The 21,575-nt window shown below is 39.2% G+C and overlaps 1 protein-coding gene across 15 annotated transcripts in view; it reads left to right on the forward strand.

The window, feature by feature from the left end:
• kif1aa (kinesin family member 1Aa) overlaps positions 1 to 21,575 on the forward strand; it is a 54,278-nt gene that overhangs the window by 16,796 nt on the left and 15,907 nt on the right. For 4 of the 15 annotated variants that reach the window (XM_044128618.1, XM_044128619.1, XM_044128621.1 and 1 more), the window contains exons 15-29: positions 1,561 to 1,763; positions 5,270 to 5,349; positions 11,717 to 11,792; positions 12,381 to 12,460; positions 12,556 to 12,662; positions 12,744 to 12,824; positions 12,914 to 13,094; positions 14,043 to 14,115; positions 14,297 to 14,387; positions 14,484 to 14,632; positions 14,949 to 15,127; positions 16,192 to 16,329; positions 17,655 to 17,957; positions 20,872 to 20,990; positions 21,112 to 21,197. In XM_044128618.1, the coding sequence (XP_043984553.1) occupies positions 1,561 to 1,763; positions 5,270 to 5,349; positions 11,717 to 11,792; positions 12,381 to 12,460; positions 12,556 to 12,662; positions 12,744 to 12,824; positions 12,914 to 13,094; positions 14,043 to 14,115; positions 14,297 to 14,387; positions 14,484 to 14,632; positions 14,949 to 15,127; positions 16,192 to 16,329; positions 17,655 to 17,957; positions 20,872 to 20,990; positions 21,112 to 21,197 (1,946 nt within the window). The remainder of the gene's footprint in view (positions 1 to 1,560; positions 1,764 to 5,269; positions 5,350 to 11,716; positions 11,793 to 12,380; positions 12,461 to 12,555; positions 12,663 to 12,743; positions 12,825 to 12,913; positions 13,095 to 14,042; positions 14,116 to 14,296; positions 14,388 to 14,483; positions 14,633 to 14,948; positions 15,128 to 16,191; positions 16,330 to 17,654; positions 17,958 to 20,871; positions 20,991 to 21,111; positions 21,198 to 21,575) is intronic. The other 11 variants (XM_044128625.1, XM_044128626.1, XM_044128627.1 and 8 more) reach the window with 3 other exon arrangements.

The following is a 21,575-nucleotide window of genomic DNA, read 5'->3' on the forward strand; positions in this document are numbered from 1 at the left end:
ACATTTTAGGGTTCATTATTTAAAAAGGAAAGCAATACAGTGTAAAAAGCATACGGAGAGCAGTATGATACATTTCATCCCAGTCATTAACTTCCATGCTATAAAAAGTGACGTTTCCCACTTTCCTGACAGGGTTTGTGTCTGATTTAATCTGTTTCCCCTGGCAGCTGGGACAATTAAATGTGCAGTAACACTAAAGGATGATTCAGTCACAGAGAACATAATTTTTTTCATACCCTTTCATAACTCTCCCCCTTTATCGGCTGGAGAGACAATTTTATCTGGTGCATCTTGGCAGAATAAACCTTTCCAGATGGATGGGTGTCATACACTTTGCCAATTTGTTGTACTCTGTTGCCGTAGCAGCAGCTACATAGTTGATACTTGAATTTATCCTAGGTGTTAATGAGTCACAACAAAGCTAAGATTAAGAAAAGTCCCGTTACATTAGTGTAACATAATCTTCTCTTGTTTTGCCTGATGAATCAAATAAATTTACAATTCAGCAAATATATTCCTACTTTCAATTATATTAACAAGACAGAAATAAAACTGGATGCAGTATATTTCTGAAATACATAGCCTGTTATCTATGAAGGTGTTGAGGCCAAAGTGTGGTCACACTAAAAACCAAGTAAAAGAATGCAGAAATCTGTGCTGTGCTCTGTTCAGCTTAACAGACCCATTCAATACATTTGAACATTATGTAAAATCCCATCTGTAAATGAAACATATTATACGCATTAATTACAGATGGAAAGCCTGTTATTTCTGTTAGTTGTAACTAATGAAAACATGACATTTAAAATTACTTCAGACCAATAAAAAACAATTTTTAAAACCAGGAATGTGGGCTTAATGGGAATTATCTATTGAATTCTTGATTGCTTTTGATCATCTATTGTACTAGCAGTTTCATTTTTAGCCACCATACATAAAAGATGCTTAAAGATAAAAAAAAAAGACCTTGAAGTGAATGAGAACAGCAGCTGGAGAGGATATTGTGGATCAAACAGGAAAGGTTGCGCCACCAGATATTCTAAACAAAAAACGAAATGATAATTATCAATGTCGAGTCGACCGATATGAAAAGCTTATCATGATATGATTTTTTTATCCATATTGCTCACCTCTATATATGAAAAAAAAAATGTTTAATGGATCCTGTTTGTCTAAATCTTTATCCTACTAAAAGCATCAAGGGTTCTTACCCAAACCAGGAATTTGAACACAGTTACTGTAAAATGGCTACATTTCCTTCATTTTCAATGAGACACTGTTTACAGCTTCATAAATCAATGCATTTTCTGTGGCTGGTTGGCTCTTTGCTGCTTTATTTAAGTTGACATGCTCCCTGTGCAGCTTCCTCCTCCCGCTGCCATCGCTTTTAAACAAACTGTTCAGATTATACTGTAAGTTACACGTGTTTGAAGCCATGTTGTGTTCTTCCATTTCTACTCTCCCTCTCTTCTCTTCTTCCTATCTTTGTTTTTATTTTTATTTTTTCCTCCACCATCTGTTACGGACCTCCTAACCACTCCTTGTGCCCCGCGCTGACAGACATGTCCGATTACACGAACAATAACGATGTAGGCCAAGCTGTGAATCAAAGAGGTGATCTTTTCACAGTGACCAATGCCATGACGGGGATGAGCCCATCGCCATCCCTCTCAGCCTTGTCCAGCCGCGCCGCCTCTATTGCCAGTCTGCATGACCGCATTATGTTCAGCCCAGGCAGCGAGGAAGCCATCGAGCGGCTGAAGGTGAGCGCCCGGTATTCAGTTCAGTAGCTACGTCACATGTAGATGCATTTTTTTTAAATTATTTGCACATTTTTATTGAAATTTCTTTTTACATACAGACTCTAGTTTTTTTTGTTTGTTTTTTTATTTTTATTTTTTTTAAATGTTCCATACTTATCATCCAAGAGAAGCTGCACATACATTCTGAACCTGCATTGGACGCAACAACTTCGCTAATCTCAATATTATCCAATCTACCCATACACTTTTATCCATTGGCTTAAAGGTTCCAAATATATTGCAAATAACAGTGTGCTAATGAAACAGCCTTGGCGGCATTCTCGCTGTAATGCAAATGCTTTGGAAAGGTTCCCATTAATTTTGATCCTAGTTGTGGGTTGGTAATATAATGATTGAATAGTTTTGATAAATGTTTTGTTAAAACCGAATTGTTCTACCATGTTAAATAAGAAATTCCACCTGACAGAGTCAAAAGCTTTTCCGCTTCCAATCCCAATATTACAGCTTCTGTTCTGGTTTTAATAATTTTTTGCATTACCAGCAATGTGCGCCTAATATTATCCGTTGTCTGTCTTTTCTTTATGAATCCTGTTTGGTCCAAATTGATTATGTCCGGCAGAATTACCTCTAGACATCTTTACTGCTGTAAATAGCCTATAGTCTAAATTTAGGACACTAACTGGTCTATAGTTGGCACAATTTAATTGATCCTTTCCTTCCTTTGGAATAAACACAATGAATGCTTCCCTCCAGGACCTTGGCGTTCCTCTCTCTTTAAATACCCAATTGAAAGTATTTTTTAACAAGGGGATCAATGGTTTTCTTAGCAGTTTATAAAATTCAGAAGAGTATCCATTTGAACCCAGAGCCTTGTTGGTTTTCAGTCTTTAAATTTCTGAGTCTATTTCTTCTTCTGCAATCTCCTTTGTTAATATACGATTTTGATTTTCTGTTATTCTTGGTAAATTCAAAGATTCTAGTAAAGTATGCATTTGACTATTATTATTATTTTCTGCTTGGGAATATAATTTTTATAATAATTTTCAAAACAATTTTGAATCTAATCTGTCTTATATTTGATCAAATTAGAGGAGTCCCTGATTTTGAAAATATTATTACTTACCACTTGTAAGTGGTAAGTGATACCACTTACTATTTAGCTGATTTACCTGCTCCTTCATAATATCTTTGTTTTGTGTACAAAAGGTTGTGTTTTTTTAATCTCATCTTCCAAAATACAGTTTGTCTCCATTTGTATTCTTTTGATTTCTTGAGATTTTTTAAACATGTTCAGGATAGTAACCAGTTCTCCTTCTAATCTCCCCTTAATCAGCACGTATCTCCCCTCTTTGTCTATTGTTTCTGAAAGCTTTTAAAATATGAAACTCTCTGATATCCATATGTCACTCCTCTCTTATGGCCTGATCTATATGATGAGTAAAATAGTTGATTAAAACCATTTCTCTTAAGTTTCTCATGTTCTTTCTGTGTCAGGTGCGTCTCCTGCAGCAGTACCACTCTCACTCCCTCCCTTCTAAATTTTCCTAATACTAGACCTTTTAACTGGGTTGAGGATCCCATTCACATTAAAAGAGGCCAACTTTAGTACATTTTTCTGTGCTGTCATTTACCCATGTAACTCCTTATTTTCCACCTTCTCTACATCTTGAAGAACCTTTAGGCTACAGATAAAGTAATAATGAACACACAACTAAACAATTTTAGAACGTTCACTGATGAACTTGTGACAAACAGAAGAACTTCCAAGAGTGGGGTCTGCGCTTTGACCTTGTTTAAGTCTTGTTTAAGTCTCTTCTTTCACTATGAAGCTCATAAACTTTACCGCTATAGATCTCGGTGGTGATTGCGGGGAGGGACGCGGCGGCAGAGCCTGATGAGCTCTTTCTATCTGGAAAGGAAAAGTCGGCGGCAGCTCCAGTTTCTCTTTCAAAGGGTTTTCTATAAATTGCGTCATCGATCCGGCGCCGTCTTCTGCACCCTCCTTTAGTCCATGAATCCGAACATTCTCCCCCCTGATCCACAAGCCGTGTTTCGAACTGTTTCTGTAGCTCCAGGAGCTCAATTGTATCTTGCAAGCGCACCTCCGCTTCTTCTACCCGCTTCCCTGCGTTATCAATCCGGCTGTTGGCAACTTTAATCTCCTCCTAAATTTCTTGGCGTGTCAGAGTTTTCTTGAGGGAAGTCTCGAAAACCCTGACTTGCGTCAATTGCAGAATTGTTTCCATGTTTTCCATGGCTCAATTTGAACGGACCTCTGCGGTTTGAGTCTTTACGTTCAACTCTGGGTCCTCTGTTGCTTCTTTAGCTGAATCAGCTAGCTTCTGTAACCGAGTGGTTTTACTCATTAAACAGTGCTGTTGCAGAAGTGACCGGAAATTCCCACCCGTGTCGGGCCTATGAACACACCATGCCCCGTTCCTCCACTTTCACTGCGGGGTTGCAACGTTGCCTGGCTCATTAGTATATATGAGCGCCGGGTGCGCACCCCAAGCTGTTGGTTCTCCAGGCGTCGGCTGCTACACCAGTCGCTGCATACAGTCGGAGGTGCGAGTTTGACCTTTGGTTGGGTTATATTTTGGTGCATTGCCACTACAGCGGTCCGAATCTACCTTTAATGCAGATGTGACCAATTACGATTGCTGCTGTTGCCTGTTATGCTCTCATGTTCTTGGTATTTAATGCTCTCAGGTTTATGCTTGTATTCTGTTAGGTGATCGGAATGGTGTTGCCGCTTGGTTATTCCGCCTTGGAACCAGGGCTTCAGTATAAGCACTTTAGAACCCTTCATGGTGCCAGAACTACAGTTTGATAGCCCATTTTTATAGATGCACTTACTCAGGGCGGCTCTTTAGGGCAGTTCTTAAAGCTATATGTAATTTGGGATTTAAGGTTTTCTTGTCGTCCTTGTTACTTTTGTGATTCTACTAATTTGGGTTGTCGTGGTTTGTTATGTTTAAATCTCAGATTCCTCCTAACTTCTTTACTAGATTGCTGGGCTTTATTGGTTTTTCTTAAAATAGAATAAATCTATTTTTAATGTTGTAAATAAATAAAATGTATTGTGTACACAACTTCTGTATTGTCATTTAAAGCCAGACCTACCTGGGTACTTTTAGTAGGGAGACCCTAGGTTATCAAACATAATTTGAGAAATCTACTAGTTGGCTACAAGGCCACGTCCTCTGTCACAATCCGGGTTCTTCCCCAGTGTTACACTTCAAAGCTAATGTTTTGTTACCATTGACCCCTATGTCGTCTAACACGGATTTTTGAGACTTTCTGCTGTATTGCCCTCCAGTCATGATAAATGCCCCTTTTAAAATGTTATTTTTGGACTTTTTGTTGATAAATTATCAGATTAATTGGGTTTGCAAAAATCTGTGTTGGGGAGCTCGCCTTTTAAGCTGTGGCCATGATAGAGTTCCCGGAAGTCCTCTCACATGTACATGCATCTTAACTGTCCCCTTTTTGTTTTCAAATGTCAGGAAACGGAGAAAATAATTGCCGAACTAAACGAGACCTGGGAAGAAAAGCTTCGCCGGACAGAAGCCATTAGAATGGAAAGGTAAGATGGTGGGAGTTTATTTAGGCAACCAGTAGAAATGGTTGTAGCACCACTTAGACAAGTTCAAACTGTGAAATAATTTTGTTTGGCCCCTGATCACTGATAGGTACTTTTTCCTATATACCTAAATAAAGAATCACAGACAACATAAATGAATTTTATGACAAAGCTTTTGCAAAAGGAGAAATCTCTGAAGCAGCTTCTCCAAGCTGTTTACAAAGAGAGTTCTGATTTCCTTTTACGCGAGCTCCTGTTTTATTGTCAAAGAAAAACAGTCAAAACAGTCAAAGGGGCAGAGGTCGTAAAAAGAACAGAGGTTGTAAACGTGTAGCCTAATCAACATGTAACCTAATCAACTAGAAAACTACTCAACTGCTCACATGAAGATAAACAGACATCCTGACCTCCACGTCAGAAAATACACATAAGGAAAGAGAACACTTTAATTAGACTGAATTTCACCTAAAGTAAAAACAAAATGATAATTCCGAAAATTCTCTAACATTCCCCCCTTTTTATCATTTTACGACATGTATAAACTTTATGCAAAAGCATAGAAAAGAAAAAAGAAAAAGAAGAAAAAGACCAATAAATGCAAGATTTTTTTTTTTTCTAACCTAAACAGAAAATACAATGAATAAATGAAATATAAAGTAATAAATGAAAAATAAAAGAAACAGCAAAAATCAAATGCAGTTTTTCTTTCATCCAAAACACCACTTGTTTTCACATTTTCGGTGTAGGAGTCATTCAGCAAATGAAATCATCTGTTTATTGATTACAGAAATTCATCATTTTTCAGAAAATCATCTGAAACTTGGAAGAAGTCATCTTCAGTCGACTCATAAGATGCCTTTGAATCTTCCAGCCCGTATAGAGCGTCAGAAATAGTTCCTCCAGTTCCTGTTTCGTCAGGTACATAAGTACAGCACGTTGGGCCAATGATTTTACAGACCCCTCCTTGAGGGGCAGTGAGGAAGTCCAGGACAACACGATTTTGCATAACCATGTTTCTCAGTTCAGCCAGTTCTTTCATGGTGCCATTGGCCAGCTGGTATGTGATGTTGATTAGTCGCAGTAATCCGTACCTGTTTATCTCAACGTGGTCCCGAATCTCTCCCAGACCAACCCACGGAAAAAGGCTTTGCATAAATTTTTCTCCACCGTTCCAAATCCAGAATTCCCATGGAACTCCAGTATGTGTTGTGAGGCCTCCCCATTTTTTGACCTCTGTCATAACTGTTCATTTGGAGCGGGTGTGTAGATCATTCTGTGCTTTCCTGATGAATGCAATCGGGTTGATCAAAGGAACCACAGCACACAGTCCTCCCCAATTTTTCGGCAAGAACATGTATGCTTCATTTCCACATATGAAGTACCAGTCTGCCTTTGGGAGCCATAATCTCCTGGCACTATGGCGCTACACAGTGTTGTCTCCTGTCTCCTCTTTGTTTTATGCGTGATGTTGAAACTCCTCTCCTGAAGCAAGTTGTCACAGTCTGGGTTGTCCTTCCAGACTTTGCAGTGTGGAGTCGTCTCTTGACCCCTGCATGCTGTACAGGTGATGAAATCCTGTGTCGGTTCGCAGTAGGTGTAAACTCTGTTACACAAATTCCAGGGCACCGTCCCTAGAACAACATGTCCATTATTATAAACACAGTTCCCTAGAGATCCTGGTTTAGCTCCTGCTAACGAAATGATCTCTGGTATTTTCCATACAGTTTGTTGAGATGACGAAAAAGGAAGTACATCATCTGCAAGTGAACAATTTAAAGATTGAAAGAGGCTTTGCACAGCCTCTCCCATCCGGAGGTCAACTGAATAGTCCTCCTCACGTGGTCTGTCTCCTCTTAGGGGTGGGATACGCCGTGGTCTGGTGCTTAGAACGTAGAGACACATCTGTTTGTCGTCAGTAATGTTACCTGGTCGTAGACCTGAGTTATGTATGGAAACCGGCATCTGCGCACACACGTAGCAGTTCACAGCATGTCCCTCATAAGCGGTTCTATTCATCAGTTTCCACCACAGTCATGCGGATGAAACTGGAGGGAGGTTGTGTCTGCTCTTCTCCTTATCCTATTGAGAGTGAGACCACTCCCTCTGCAAAACAGTTGACATGCTGCAGTCACAACACATTAGAGGATCCACCTGGCATGTGGAGACCCCATTTCTGCTCAGAATACAGAGATGTCAGGACCCCCAGCCTAGCAGAGTGAGGATCTGTTGAATTCTTCTGCTGACCTTGAGACGAACTGTCCTAAACGACAGAACCCCTTTGTAAATCAGACTTCCCCGTCACTCTGATTTAGGGGTCTAACACTCTCTGTACCTTACAGTGACTGAGATGAATCCATGTGGGTCTTTCAGCAATCGTTACAGCTGTTGGTGTGGTCATCAGCACCTGGAACGGTCCTTCCCACCGTGGACTCGCCCAGTTCTTTCGTTTGATGACCTTTATGTAGACCCAATCACCTTGCTCGATTGGAGTGGCCTCCTTTTAGTAATTGCAGTTTTCCCTTTAGGTTTCCCAACCTATGGCTCGTGGACCCTAAGAGGATCCTTAGCAGTGGTCCTGCTGTACAGGATTCAGAGTTAACAGGGACAAACTGAGAGAATTTGTCTAATATTGAACATAAAAGCCTCTAAGACTTTCTTTCCTGGCTAGATAATATGTGAAAAGGGTTAGTAAGAAAGCAAGTTTTCATTGCAATAGCAGTGTATAACAGCTGTGTGTGTGATACACTTATCTTTTGATGTCTCCTTTCTGTCTCATTTCTCCCTCCTCCTCTTGGTTCTGGCGTCGCTGGGGTGCAATCCTCCCTCCCCCTTTAACTCACTCTGCAGTTTCTGGTGTTGGATCTTGAGTTGTCCAGACTGTCCCTCTGTCAATGTCCAAACATTTCACAAATGAAACAAGCATTGAATAGTTCAGTTTGTTGTCTTCGTCTCTGAAGCACATTATCTTTTCCTTCTCCACGCTGATATCAGGGAGTAGATCAGCGGAGATTGTAAGAGTTCAGTTGCATTTTAGTGTCTGGATGTGATGGAACTCTTCTTTGTCTTCTTGATTGCTGTCAGAAGCTGGTGATGAGGGAGGGACTTCATTTGATCCATTGCAGGACAGCTTCGAGTTGAGGTCAGAGGTCAGACGCACCGCAGCGAGGCTCAGACAAAGGAAAAGGAAAGAAGCAAATAGGAGTCAATGAGGGTTTATCTTTCTTTTTGTGTTTTTTATTTCTAAATATCTCATGTATATCTTTTCTCTCTTTTGATTTTATAGTTTTAGCCACTTATTACCGAACATTATTTATATTTTAGAATTCTAAATCATTTAGAACACATATAAACATGAAACATGTTAAACCCGTAGTCTCTTTATATTCTTTGCCATGTTAGATTTTAAAATGTAGAATGTAAGTTAATTTAATTAACTTAGTTTGAGTGAACATCTTATCAGAGACCAGTGAATTACTTTAAGTTTGTTGATCCTTAATGCTGAAGCTGTGAAGCCAGAGAGCAGCCCTCCTCTCATTTTGGAATTTAAGCGAGATATGAGGCTGGATAAAGTCCAGGTCGGTACCAAACTCTGATCGCTGACCCCTCCAGACATACAGCCAAAGGATCATAGCACCAAGTTGGTGTTTTAACCTTTTGTAGTTATGCTACCCAGTAATCTATGCAGTATAAAACATTGTTCTCTGAGAAGAAATGTTTTTCCCTTTTTTTTTATTGTTTCATTTAATTTCTCATCAAGTTGTTTTTGCACCTGTCAAAATTCATTTACACTTAAACTTCCCTCTATAGGAAAGTCATAACTCCTTTTCAAATCGTGAAGCGAAAGTTGTCCACATCTTCACCACCTTTTTGTTTAATTCCTGACAGATGACTATAATTTGCCCTTTTACGAAATCCTACTGTTTTATATTAGATAAAATACCAAGTGGTATTTATACCTCCAATCACACACAATCCTTCACAGCAACATGAATTGTAACACAAACAGAAACACAAAACAATTAGTCAGATTTGTAGTCAGTCAAAATTTAATCAGTCTCCAATTTTCAGTCTGTCCTCATAATCATTTTCTTTTCTCCAATTATTTATCATATTTTACTGAAGCTTCAGGAATTTTCCAATTTTTTTATTTATTTATTTTTTTTTATTTGTCATGTTATAATTTAATTAATTTTAAACTCTAGTCTTCAGGAACCTGTTTTAAATAACTTGTGCACATTTAAAAAGAGATATCTCAAATTTATATTAGGATCTAGCAATAACCAATAATTTCCTGTTGTCTGGTACCAGTTTTTAACCTAGCGCTTATTTCAGACCTACACACCATGTGTTTAACTTTCAACACGCCATCTATACCGTACTTCCTCTTCCATTTAGTCAGGTACATTACGTTTCCTGGCTCCATCTGACACATAAACTTTCCATCCCCTTTAAGCCTTTTCTCCTTCATGTGTGCTTTTTTATACTTTCCCATTATTTAAATCACTTGCAATTTTAGCTTGAAAATTTTGGTATTTTGTGCTTTCTCAGAGAAAGTGCTGTAAATCAGCGCTCAGTGCCTTCTGAAAAACAGGCTTCTACTTGGAGCCTAGCTTCCAAGCGGTTTTTCACTTTGGATCCTAATTCCGAAGGCAGAGAGTTTTACTCCCAGAGAGAGAAACACCATTCACTCCTTCATACACACACATCAACAAAGCAGCAGACAAAAACACCAATATCAACACAGCAATAACAAAACAGTATTACAACTTCCTATCTACGCGAGGACTTACTCTTAAAGAGTGTCCTGTAAATAAGGAGGCTCTAAAAGCCGTTCCTTTTGCCTTTAGTTGAAACTCAGTCAACTGGGACTCTAACCCTTTTTATAACTTCTTTAGTCAAGTTGGTATTTGACAAGGACTCAAACCTTCATTTAGTCAAACTAAAAGTTGACAAGGACTCAAACCTTCATTTAGTCAAATTGATATTTGACAAGGACTCAAACCTATTACGGAATTTAAGCTTCTAGCAGGACTCCGACATCCTTTTGTTACGGAACTTAAGCGACTGTATCTCGCAGGACTCCGCCGTCCTTTTGTTTTAAAATTCACCTACGTTTCTGTAGTTGTCTGGTTGTCCAGTCGGATCTCGTCACTCCGCCGTTGGCAGACAAAGTCGGACATGCGTAGCTGGCCCAGCGAAGAATTTGCTTCCTGGGTCTTTCTTTCCAGGTCCAGTTGACTCTGGCCGTGCACGGATTCAGCGCGTCTTCCTCTGCCTGGCAGCGGGGGAGGAGAGATCCCGGGTTTCGGCACCAAAATGATAGGTACTTTTTCCTATATACCTAAATAAAGAATCACAGACAACATAAATGAATTTTATGACAAAGCTTTTGCAAAAGGAGAAATCTCTGAAGCAGCTTCTCCAAGCTGTTTACAAAGAGAGTTCTGATTTCCTTTTACGCGAGCTCCTGTTTTATTGTCAAAGAAAAACAGTCAAAACAGTCAAAGGGGCAGAGGTCGTAAAAAGAACAGAGGTTGTAAACGTGTAGCCTAATCAACATGTAACCTAATCAACTAGAAAACTACTCAACTGCTCACATGAAGATAAACAGACATCCTGACCTCCACGTCAGAAAATACACATAAGGAAAGAGAACACTTTAATTAGACTGAATTTCACCTAAAGTAAAAACAAAATGATAATTCCGAAAATTCTCTAACAATCACAAGTCTACAATAGTAAGAATGTGGCCAACAAAGCAGAAGACAATTGATGACCTAAATAAATGTGGAAATTGTATATAAGGATTTACAGACTTCATAAAAATATATTGATGACAAGGTATTTTCATCAATTATTTTGTATATTTTGCAGTTCCACTGGAAGATTTTTTTGCCTTATAACATGGGGAAAAATGTCTTTCCACGGGTAGATTATTTTACTTTTAACTAGAACTTTTTTTTTATCAGTATCAAGGAATAAGTAACAAAACAAGCTTTTATGTCTTGCTGAAAGGTTACTTCTAAGTTAGACAGGCAAAAAACAATCACTAAGCAAGATTTAGTGATTTTGAATATTTTCCCTCTGCATATATTTAATGCAACTCGCTTCCTTATCTCAGGAAATGTCAACATTATTTCTATGTTAAAAACCATAATTGGTGCCACTCGTGAAAGAACCGCCACAGTAAGGAACTTAAAAATGAGAAAACATAATGTTTCTAGTCTATCTTTCCTCCAAGCTGCTCCTCAACATAAATATGTTGTGTCTTATCACTCATGTTGTTCATAAATGCAAAAGCAAAAAGTACATGCAAAAAAAAACCTGTGAATTGCCTCTTAAGTTTATCAAGAACATTGTTTCTCCACAGAGAGGCCCTGCTGGCAGAAATGGGTGTGGCGATACGAGAAGATGGCGGCACCGTTGGTGTGTTCTCTCCTAAAAAGGTAAAAAAAAACAAAAAACAATAAAGTAAAAATCAATTGCATTATGTTGCATGTCTCCAAGCAGTCTTTAAAATGAAACATTTATCTATAAAATTAATCAACAAATTGCTTGCTTATTTGCCCCGAAGCCCTCTGATTGCCCCAGAAAGCCCCAGCCTGTGTTTATAGACACAGTTGGTCTGTTTTCCCCTAACGAGGTTTGTCGCTCTGTGGTGTGTCTTTCCACTGAGTGCTGTGAGGTTCTCTTTAAGAGGAGTGTGGCGTAGGCATGTCAGATGAGACTTTTGTTTCCTTGATCTACTTAATTACACTTCAAACACTTCCTCACTGCATTGACGGCACGGATGGGCGTAAACATGGAGGAATATATAATGGTTGTGTCCCCATTTCGGTGATTTATGAACCGTTCGCCTTCCTATGTACATACAACTCAACGGTAAACACCCACATTTAAATGCTGCGGGAAGTGAATTTCCTGCATGGCGTTTAACCACTATTGATGCTTTTCCATTCGTCTTCCACACGGATGCTAAATTATTTCACTAGCAAAGGTTGCTTGTCACTAAATGAGTCATTCTTCTTGGTCAGACGCCTCATTTGGTGAACCTCAATGAGGATCCTTTGATGTCTGAGTGTCTGCTGTACTACATTAAAGAGGGAATCACCAGGTCAGATGATCACAAATGTATATATTTTTTCCCCATCTGGAAGTGTTATATTGTATTGAAAAGTTGAAGTTGGAATATATCCTGTTGCTTTCTAGGGTGGGCCGTTTGGACGCCAGCAGCCGTCAAGACATCGTCCTCAGCGGCCATTTTATCCAGGATGAGCACTGCACCTTTACGAGATGCGCTGGCCCATCAGGGGAAAGTGAGCAGATGGTTCTAGCGCAATGGGCTCAACCATCATCACTACTGCTGTAATATCAAATCTCTCTCTGTTACTAAGCAGCAGTCGTCCTAGAGCCCTGCGAAGGAGCCGAGACTTACGTCAATGGAAAGAGAGTGACAGAAGCAACAGTTCTGAAGTCAGGTCAGAATACCAAGTCGCCTAATGTCATCTTTGTGCAAACATGAGTCATTTTACTTGGTTTTTCTGATACGAGCTTCCGTTCCTTAAAGGAAATCGCATCATCCTGGGGAAAAGCCACGTGTTCCGGTTCAACCACCCTGAGCAGGCTAGAGCTGAAAGGGAGCGGACCCCCTGCGCTGAGACCCCTGCAGAGCCTGTTGACTGGGCTTTTGCCCAGAGAGAGCTGTTGGAGAAGCAGGGCATTGACATGAAACAAGAAATGGAACAGAGGTATAAAAAAAACCCCAAAAACCTCAGCTTGGATGGAAAATACGCCTATTTAAATTGAACCTTTTGCTGATTTTCTCACCTTACTTTGTGATAGACTAACACAGAGTAGTGCATGATTATGACCTAAAAGGGGAAAAAAATGTTTCTTTAAGCCATTCACAATCACAAATTTGAAAACTGGTTCAACAAAATGGTTTTTTGTAAAACCACATTTTGCTTTAATTATCCTGTCGGAAGAGTCTGTAGATCTCTAGAGTACCATGTTCCTCTTGGCTGCTTCTCTGAATAATTGTCTCCAAACAAATATGAAAACCATGTATCATTCTCCTTCCACTTCACAATCATGCAATACTTTGTTTTGTCACATTAAATCTCTCTAAAATAGAGCTTTTCAGTTGTAAAGTGATCAAACCATCAATGAGTATCGATACTTTTTCACAACACTAAGGTGGAAACTGAAGTATTAGAGCTGATGAGCTTATTTTGTTTTTTCCAAGCTTTTCTTAATATAACTGAACATGAAAAAATAGAAAAGTAGAAGGTGTGGTGTACATATAAGACTTGTAAATAACTCAAATTACAGTAAAACTTGTCTAGAGAGTCTCAAAAATTCTGGACATTTTACCTCAATTAATTTTTCTCTTTATCCCAGATCTTTTCAAATCTTGCAAACGGGAATTTACCTGAAAAACTAATTCTTTTCATCCTGTATAGACCATAATCTGATGCCAGTCATAAAGGGATGGAACTTATTTGCATAGCTATTTCTTTGTGATAAGTTTTTGGGCTGCTAAGCTTAAAATACTATTACAGATTACAGATTAATTACAGATGACTGCATCCTCTTTTTTTTTAACGCACTGGTATAAAAATAGAAGGCTTCATCGGTTTGGTTTGGTGTGTCGCCTCCATCCAACCTGTTTTGACTGCATCTATTTCTGTCCTCAGGCTTCAGGAGCTGGAGGATCAGTACCGCAAAGAAAGAGAAGAAGTCAACAATCTTCTAGAGCAGCAAAGACTGGTAGGGAAACTGGCACATTTTGTAGTTTTACAAGAGTTTGTTCAGAGGACTTTCTAGTTTCCTACTGATAGTTTGTACAAAGGGCTACACCAATAACTACACAAAGATGTCAGGTATTGGAGCTAATGCATTGCAATCTGTTTTAGTCCTTTAATTTACTGATTATCATTTTTTTGTGTAGGATTATGAGAGCAAACTTGAGGCTTTACAGAAGCAGGTGGACCGTTGTTACCCAGAAGCCCCTGAAGAAGAGGAGGAACCAGAAGAGGAAGGTGAAGATGATGTCTGGGTTCAAATGTTGTCTCTCTGTCGTTAATGCATCTTGACCACATGAGTTCCCTTTTATTTTTTCTTTTCTGAATTAACAGTTCAGTGGACGGAGAAGGAGAGAGAGCTGGCTGTGTGGGGCTTCAGGAAGTGGAGGTGCTACCAGTTCACCTCGCTGCGTGACCTGCTGTGGGGAAATGCCATCTTTCTTAAAGAAGCCAATGCCATCAGTGTAGAACTCAAAAAGAAGGTGCAGCATGTTAATTTGACTCATTAAATATATAACCCAGGGGTGTCAAACTGCAGTCCTCGAGGGCCGCTGTCCTGCAACTTTTAGATGTGCCTCCGCTGCACCACACCTGAATAGAATAATTAGGTCATTAGCAAGGCTTTGGAGAACTGGTCTACACAAGGAGGAGGTAATTAAGCCATTTCATTCCAGTGTTTTGTACCTGTGGCACATCTAAAAACTGCAGGACAGCGGCCCTTGAGGACTGGAGCTTGACACCCCTGATATAACCTCTATGCTGTCTGTTGCCTAACGGCTGCTTCTTGTTCCCCTGCAGGTCCAGTTCCAGTTTGTGTTGCTCACAGACACTCTCTACTCCCCACTTCCTCCTGACCTGTTGCCCCCAGAGGCGACTGAAGACAGAGAAAGTAGACATTTTCCTCGTACTATTGTGGCTGTGGAAGTGCAAGATCAGAAGAATGGAGCAACTCACTTCTGGACATTAGAAAAATTAAGGTAGGCTGTCTTTGTCTAAATGAACCTGCCAGTGTATTGGGTTTTTTTTTAATTTCTCATGGGTTCTTAAGTTCTGATTTGATTTCTGTTTTTATTTTTGATTAGATCATCATGTTCCTGTTTTTCTTTGGTTCAGTTCTTTCCTAGTTACTCTAGTTTAATTAGGTTTCTTATGTTATTGTTTAGTGTTGGATTCCTTTCCCAGTTTTTGATGTACTCTTCCTCCCCCCTTGCTGCCACTCTCTCTCTCACCTCCATTTACTAACCAGCCCAGGTCCTTTGTTTAAGCATTCACTCTCCCAGTTCTTATGTCTCTCTTCCTCTCACTTCTTGCTCCACTCCCTCACCCACTTCAACATTAACACAACATGACAAAAAACGGCCACTGGCTAAACACTATCTTACACCACTGATGAAAGGTAGTAAAATTAATTTCATACTTTTTACTCTTCAATATCTATTCAGTATCTATTTCTTAGGGTGCATTCACACCAGCCCTAATTTGTTCACTTTAGTTGAACTGTAGTTTGTTTGCCTAGAAAGTCCAGTTTATATTCGTAGGTGTGAATGCGCAACCAAACTCTGACACGAACCAAAAAAGTGAACTTTGGTCCACCTAAAAACCCCAGGTCTCTTTGCGGTTCGAATGTATATGTGGATGCAGTCTAAAGTGCAAGGCATACTGGATAAAAACAAACATTCCGGTATAGCACTAGAAGGCAAAAATGGCTCGTGGTCTTCTACCAAAAACAAAAGACAAGATTTTAGTGGGGTGCCACTAAAATCTGACAACACTCGATTTTTGTTTACATTTTGCTAAGAAGGAAGTTGTGCTCGGTGTGTTCTTCAGAGGTTTTTGTGTCATTTTCTTCAGTGGTTCTTGGTGCAGCGCCACCGCAGGCAAGGAGGGGAACTAGTTTTTTTTTCTTTTCAAAGGGATTGGTTCATTTGACACAATACAGTGAAATTGTTGCAAATGTTGCAGGTTTCATCCGCAATGGAACTGAGTCCACCGGACTATCAGCTGTGAAAACATCCTTACTCTGCGTTTCCTCTTCCTGCAGGCAAAGGCTTGACCTCATGCGAGAGATGTATGACCGTGCTGCTGATGTACCCAATAATACCACAGAGGAGAGTGAAAGTGTCATGACAAGAGGCGACCCTTTCTACGATCGCTTCCCATGGTTCCGCTTGGTTGGCAGGTAAACGCCAAACATCATCCACTTCATACTGGAAGAGATACAGGACAGGGTTTCTCATTATCTTGTTGCAACAATTGTTGGCCACGTTTGTTTACTAAGACCACTGAACAAGGATGGCTTCTGTCATTCTGTCTACTGTTTGAGTTGACCAGTATCGTTTATTTTTTATGTTTTATTGGTCATTAATAACAATGAAGTAATAAACGGGAATTAATTTTGAGTACCACATGGCATTTTTGAGTTGTATCTCTTGCTCATGGTCTAACAGGGGGGTTTCAAGACCTTTTCATGCCATGGCCTCCTAGGCAGTGTTAACTTTTGGGTTCAAACCAGCAGACAATACTGCAAAATACCTGAAGTAAAATCATGGTCTAGAATTGTTTCCCCCCACCCCCTCACTTTTATTGATTTGCTTACATAAATGCTGTCTTATACCTTCTGATTCTAGTTGGCCCTGAGTTTTCTTGAGCATTTTTTGCAGCAGTTGTTCTGCGCAGCAGGGCTGCTGGACACTTCCTTCAGGGTTTCTTGTCAGAAATGTTTCCATTTTCCGCTTGCTTTGCTAGCTTGTGGAGCAAAGCATCTTGGTAAATCTGACTGGCAGCCAATCAGAAAGATGAGCACTACAAATAACATTTCAATCTATTATGTTAGATTTTGTATAAATGATTGAAAACCAGATTAACCCACCTCCGTGCCCAAACAAAATTGCTGTCAAATATTTTTGCTGCCTTTTGTGCAGCAAAAATTTTTGTCGTGCTGGTATCAGTTTTAAGATGCTAATAAAAGTTTCTGGAGATCATAGAAGGTCAACCAGCCCCTCCCACATTTCTGAAATCAAGCAAATTTGGTGGCAGTCAATTATGTTACGTTTGTTATGTTTGGGCTGCTAAAATTTTCCTCCTCAAACATGCCACTAACATTGAACACCAATTTGATTTGGGTAATGTTGAGTGGCTGGTTGAACTTTTAACATTTAAACTTTCAAAATAAAAAAGCACAGACCAGTAAAAATGTAGCACAGCTGATTAACACCAAATTTGTTTGATTTGATGAAGGGGGTGTGGCTGGGGCGGGGCAACTTCACCGTGGCCTTCACTTTGAAAACAAAAAAAAGGTCTAACCCAAGAAAATCTTACTACGCAGACACACACGTCCTTTGCCCCCTATTTAGTTTACTGCTGGGAAACTCTTTTCCCATGTCTCTTCTATGTCTCAGCATTTAGTCTCAATCTGGGAAAGGTTCCCTCCTGTCCATATGTATTCCAATGTGTGCTTTCTATCTAACTCTACTAACCTAGTTCCCATGTTTCTGGCTGCACCAGAAATCCCATTTTCAACACGTGCATGAGCGAGCGCATGAGTGACCCCACTCCATCCCCGACCCTTTCCACCTCTGAAATTACTGAGCTGGCTGACTCGCAGAGGGAGGGTCGAGGAGAGGAGGAGGAATTGGAGGAGTTGGACGACCTGGATGATGATATCTTTTTGGACGACCCGTGCTCCGAGCTCGGGCCAGAGGAGGATGATGATGATGATGATGATGATGTTGGAGGGCTCTGCCGAGGCTCCAGCGAAGGCCTGGACCCCTTTTACGACCGCTCTCCATTATTCAGTGTAGTGGGAAGGTTGGTGAGGTTTCAGGAGCATGCTGGCGGAGGAAACTAGCTCTTTCACACTGAGACACTGGGTTTTGTTCCTCCGATTTGCATTGTGAGAAATGAAGCGCACATTTAAGAAAGCTTTATCCACAATAAGGATGTTTAATGGGTAGTTTGCGTTTTACATTGGAGCATCAAATCATCAATCTGAATTTCTCTTAGTCTGCATATTTTGCTGTAATTTCGCTCCCCAGGTATGAGAGGCAAGCTGCATCTTTGATGTCAACATAGAGGTGACTCATTTAAAACAATCACACTGCAAAAACACAAAATTTTACCAAGTATTTTTGTTTTGTTTCTAGTTAAAATATTATAATGTATTTGAAATAATACAAAACTAACTTATTAATAACTTTTGAGTAAGTTATAGGAGCTTATTCTTGGTACATAAGCTCTTAAAATTGATGAAAACGTTTTAGTTTCATATGCAGATTATTTAATTTGAACAAGACATTTTCCTATGTTATAAGTGAACTCTGAGAGCAAGAATCTTTTTCATCAATGCTAAGGAATTATTGACTCTAAACAAGCTACTATAGCTTGCTGAAAAGTGGCGTTTAAATTACTTTTGTCTTATTTCAAGTGTAATAAGACTTTTTCTCTAGAAACTAGACCGCAAATTTTGGTAAGATTTTATGCTTTTGCAGTTCAGTGCTTCATGACTGGTGTTTTTCTTTGCTCACTTTTTTTAACACCTCCTGATTGTTTACCGTTCACAGGTAAACAAGCTTTTGAATATATTTTTTATGTTATTATTATTATGTTCTGGTCTTAGTTTTAATTGTTCTAGTCTTTCTGAAATTGGAACCAGAAATATTTGCAAATCTCTCTTCACACTGAACATATGAAGCTACTCCTGAATAGACAGTTTCTGGTTTCAATATTTTATATGCATCTACATTTTTATGCTCTTATTATCTTCTTTTTTTTTTTTTTGCTTTGTTGCTTCTTTGTGAAATAAAATATTTTAATACTTCTGGAAACAGGTTTTTAAACTAAAACCAAGGTTACTTTAGTTGAGGGAATATTGTCAAATGACTAATTGAAGTGTGTTCATCTTACAAGCTGTTATGTGAAAAAAGTCACGTATAGCAAGACATTTTCCAATGTTATAAGAAAAATAATCTCCCAGTGGAAGTAGTACATTTTCATCAATATTGAGGAATTATTGACTTAAAATGAGCTCCTCTATCTTGCTGAAGTATTTTAGTATTCAGCAAGAAGTTCTATAATAACTGATGGTATTATATTTCTTATTTCAAGTGTACTAAGATATTTGCACTAGAAACGAGACCAAATGTACTTGGTAAGATTTTGTATTTTTGGAGTGAAAAGCGTAAAAACCAGCAGACGCCTTGAAGCACTGTGCTGCTAAATAAAACACTGAGGTTTGTGCCAGAAGCATGAATGTGAATGACTTACCGAAGAAGCTGAGTCATGGGGATTATTAAGGACTGATCTGATTAGCATTACAAAGGGATCTACAGCGAATTGTTCTGTTCCTGTTGGAAGTGATTAATTTGAGCGAGCCACGTTATATGAGCAAGAAACACTCCAAAATTTCAAGATGAAAGAGCTGGTTTCTACTGCAGCTGTCTCTTTTAGGCATGCCAGAGCACACGTTTTTAGTTTGACCTTTTCTTTTCGGCAACTTTAACTTGAACACATCGAACGATGAACTCATATTTTGTACAAAACACCACTTTTACTTTTGCCCAGGTGCACTTTGATTTTGGATGTCATTCGTTGTTTTTTTTTGTTTTTTTGGGTGTAGCAAATTATTTATCAAGCTGTTGGCAGTTTTTATTCAAGCCAAGTCATGTTGCGTTCTGTTCCATTTGCTTTTGATTCCTTTGAGTCGACACCTGGAAAGCATTTTTGTTTATTTATTTATTTTTGTCCTGAGCATGCCTTATTTGCACCTCACCAATCTTGTCATGAGTCTCCACCCCTAAGTGTCTACCCACCCCTGCACCCCCCAAACCTCTGGCTTGTGGAAAATCTGACCTTTAACTCATAGATCTGATATTGTACTTTGAAACAACCTTTAAAAACATTTATACTCTTGAGGAATTTGACCCGTAAATTATTTGACATGCGGTGCCTTTCAAAAGTATTCATACCTCTTGAACCTTTTCACATTTTATTTAGCTAACTAAAAAGAAAATGAAATCAAATTGTGTTTAAGTAGATTTAATGTGACAGAACTAATAGTAAACTGGAAGGAAATGTTTTTGTTTTTTTGTTTACCAATGTAATTTTAAACACAACAATTTCCTATCACAATAAAATTCCCCCAAAAATACATAAAAATGTTCAAAGATATCAATACTTTTATCAAGGTACTGTAATGCAGAGTGACTTAAGTGTCAACTCTGAGTATTTAAATCTTATTTTAAATCATAAATTAGCTTTGTGATTACATTTGACTTCTCTTAAATATACAAAATTAAATCTAAAATTGTAGAAAAAGCAAGGGGAAGCCCTTGCTTTCTGCAGTGAGTGCAAAACTCCTGATCATAAATTTGCTATATATTTACAAATCTAAAGTTACTCTTGCAAACGTGCTCCTAAGCCTCACCAAGGCTTCATTCGTATTAAAAGCAACAGGAATACTGCATGCAAGCCATAACCGTCTTAACATATTGGCTTATTAATAAAGGAAGAAACGCCCTTAATGCAGCAATAGTAAAGGGCAACCATGGCCATCGCAAGAGCAGTCCCAGCTTCTGTTTGGTTGCTTCGCAGCTCTGTGTTCTGTTGTCCTGCCCGGTGGAAATGTACTAAATGTCAACCGTCTCTTTCTCCTATCAAACGTCTGCTTGTGTTTTTAATGTTTTGCCTGTTTTTTTCCCCCCTTTTTTTTCTTTTAACTGCGCAGGGCTTTCGTCTATCTGAGCAACCTGCTGTACCCGGTTCCTCTGGTGCACCGCGTGGCCATCGTCAGCGAGAAAGGAGAGGTGAAGGGCTTCCTGCGCGTGGCCGTTCAGGCCATATCAGGTAAGGCCCAGACCCGCCGGGTTGCCGTCGCTCGCGTCTGTCGGCGTGAAGCGGCTGAAAAGACACGCTGGGTGCGACTTCTGGAGGGAATGAAGTGAAGGTGCTCTCTGTTTCCCTCCAGCCGATGAGGAAGCTCCCGACTACGGCTCCGGCGTGAGACAGTCTGGCACGGCCAAAATCTCTTTTGAGGATCAGCAGTATGAGAAGGTAAGGGAGGAAATAAATCCAATGTATGATGCCATTGTTTAGCTAACGTAACAATTATTCTGCTGGTTAATTGATTAATCAGATATTTTTCATAATATCCATATTAAATACATTAAAATATATTTTTTTTAAATAAGAAAAATTTTTCTGTTTGCATCTGCTACAATGATGCAGATGCATAATTGTAACAAATAATGCATATGCAGCTAAAAGTACTTTTAAACTCAACATGTGAAAAGTTTAATTCAGTTCACTTATGTAGCACAAGTTTAAAACAAATGCCTTCTAAAGGCACTTTACAAAAAATAACTTCATTTCAGTCACTCATGCATTCCAATTGATCCTACTTGCCAAATGGTGAAGTATGCTCAATGAATT

The sequence above is a fragment of the Gambusia affinis genome, linkage group LG10, assembly GCF_019740435.1.
Source record: "Gambusia affinis linkage group LG10, SWU_Gaff_1.0, whole genome shotgun sequence".
NCBI lineage: Eukaryota > Metazoa > Chordata > Actinopteri > Cyprinodontiformes > Poeciliidae > Gambusia > Gambusia affinis.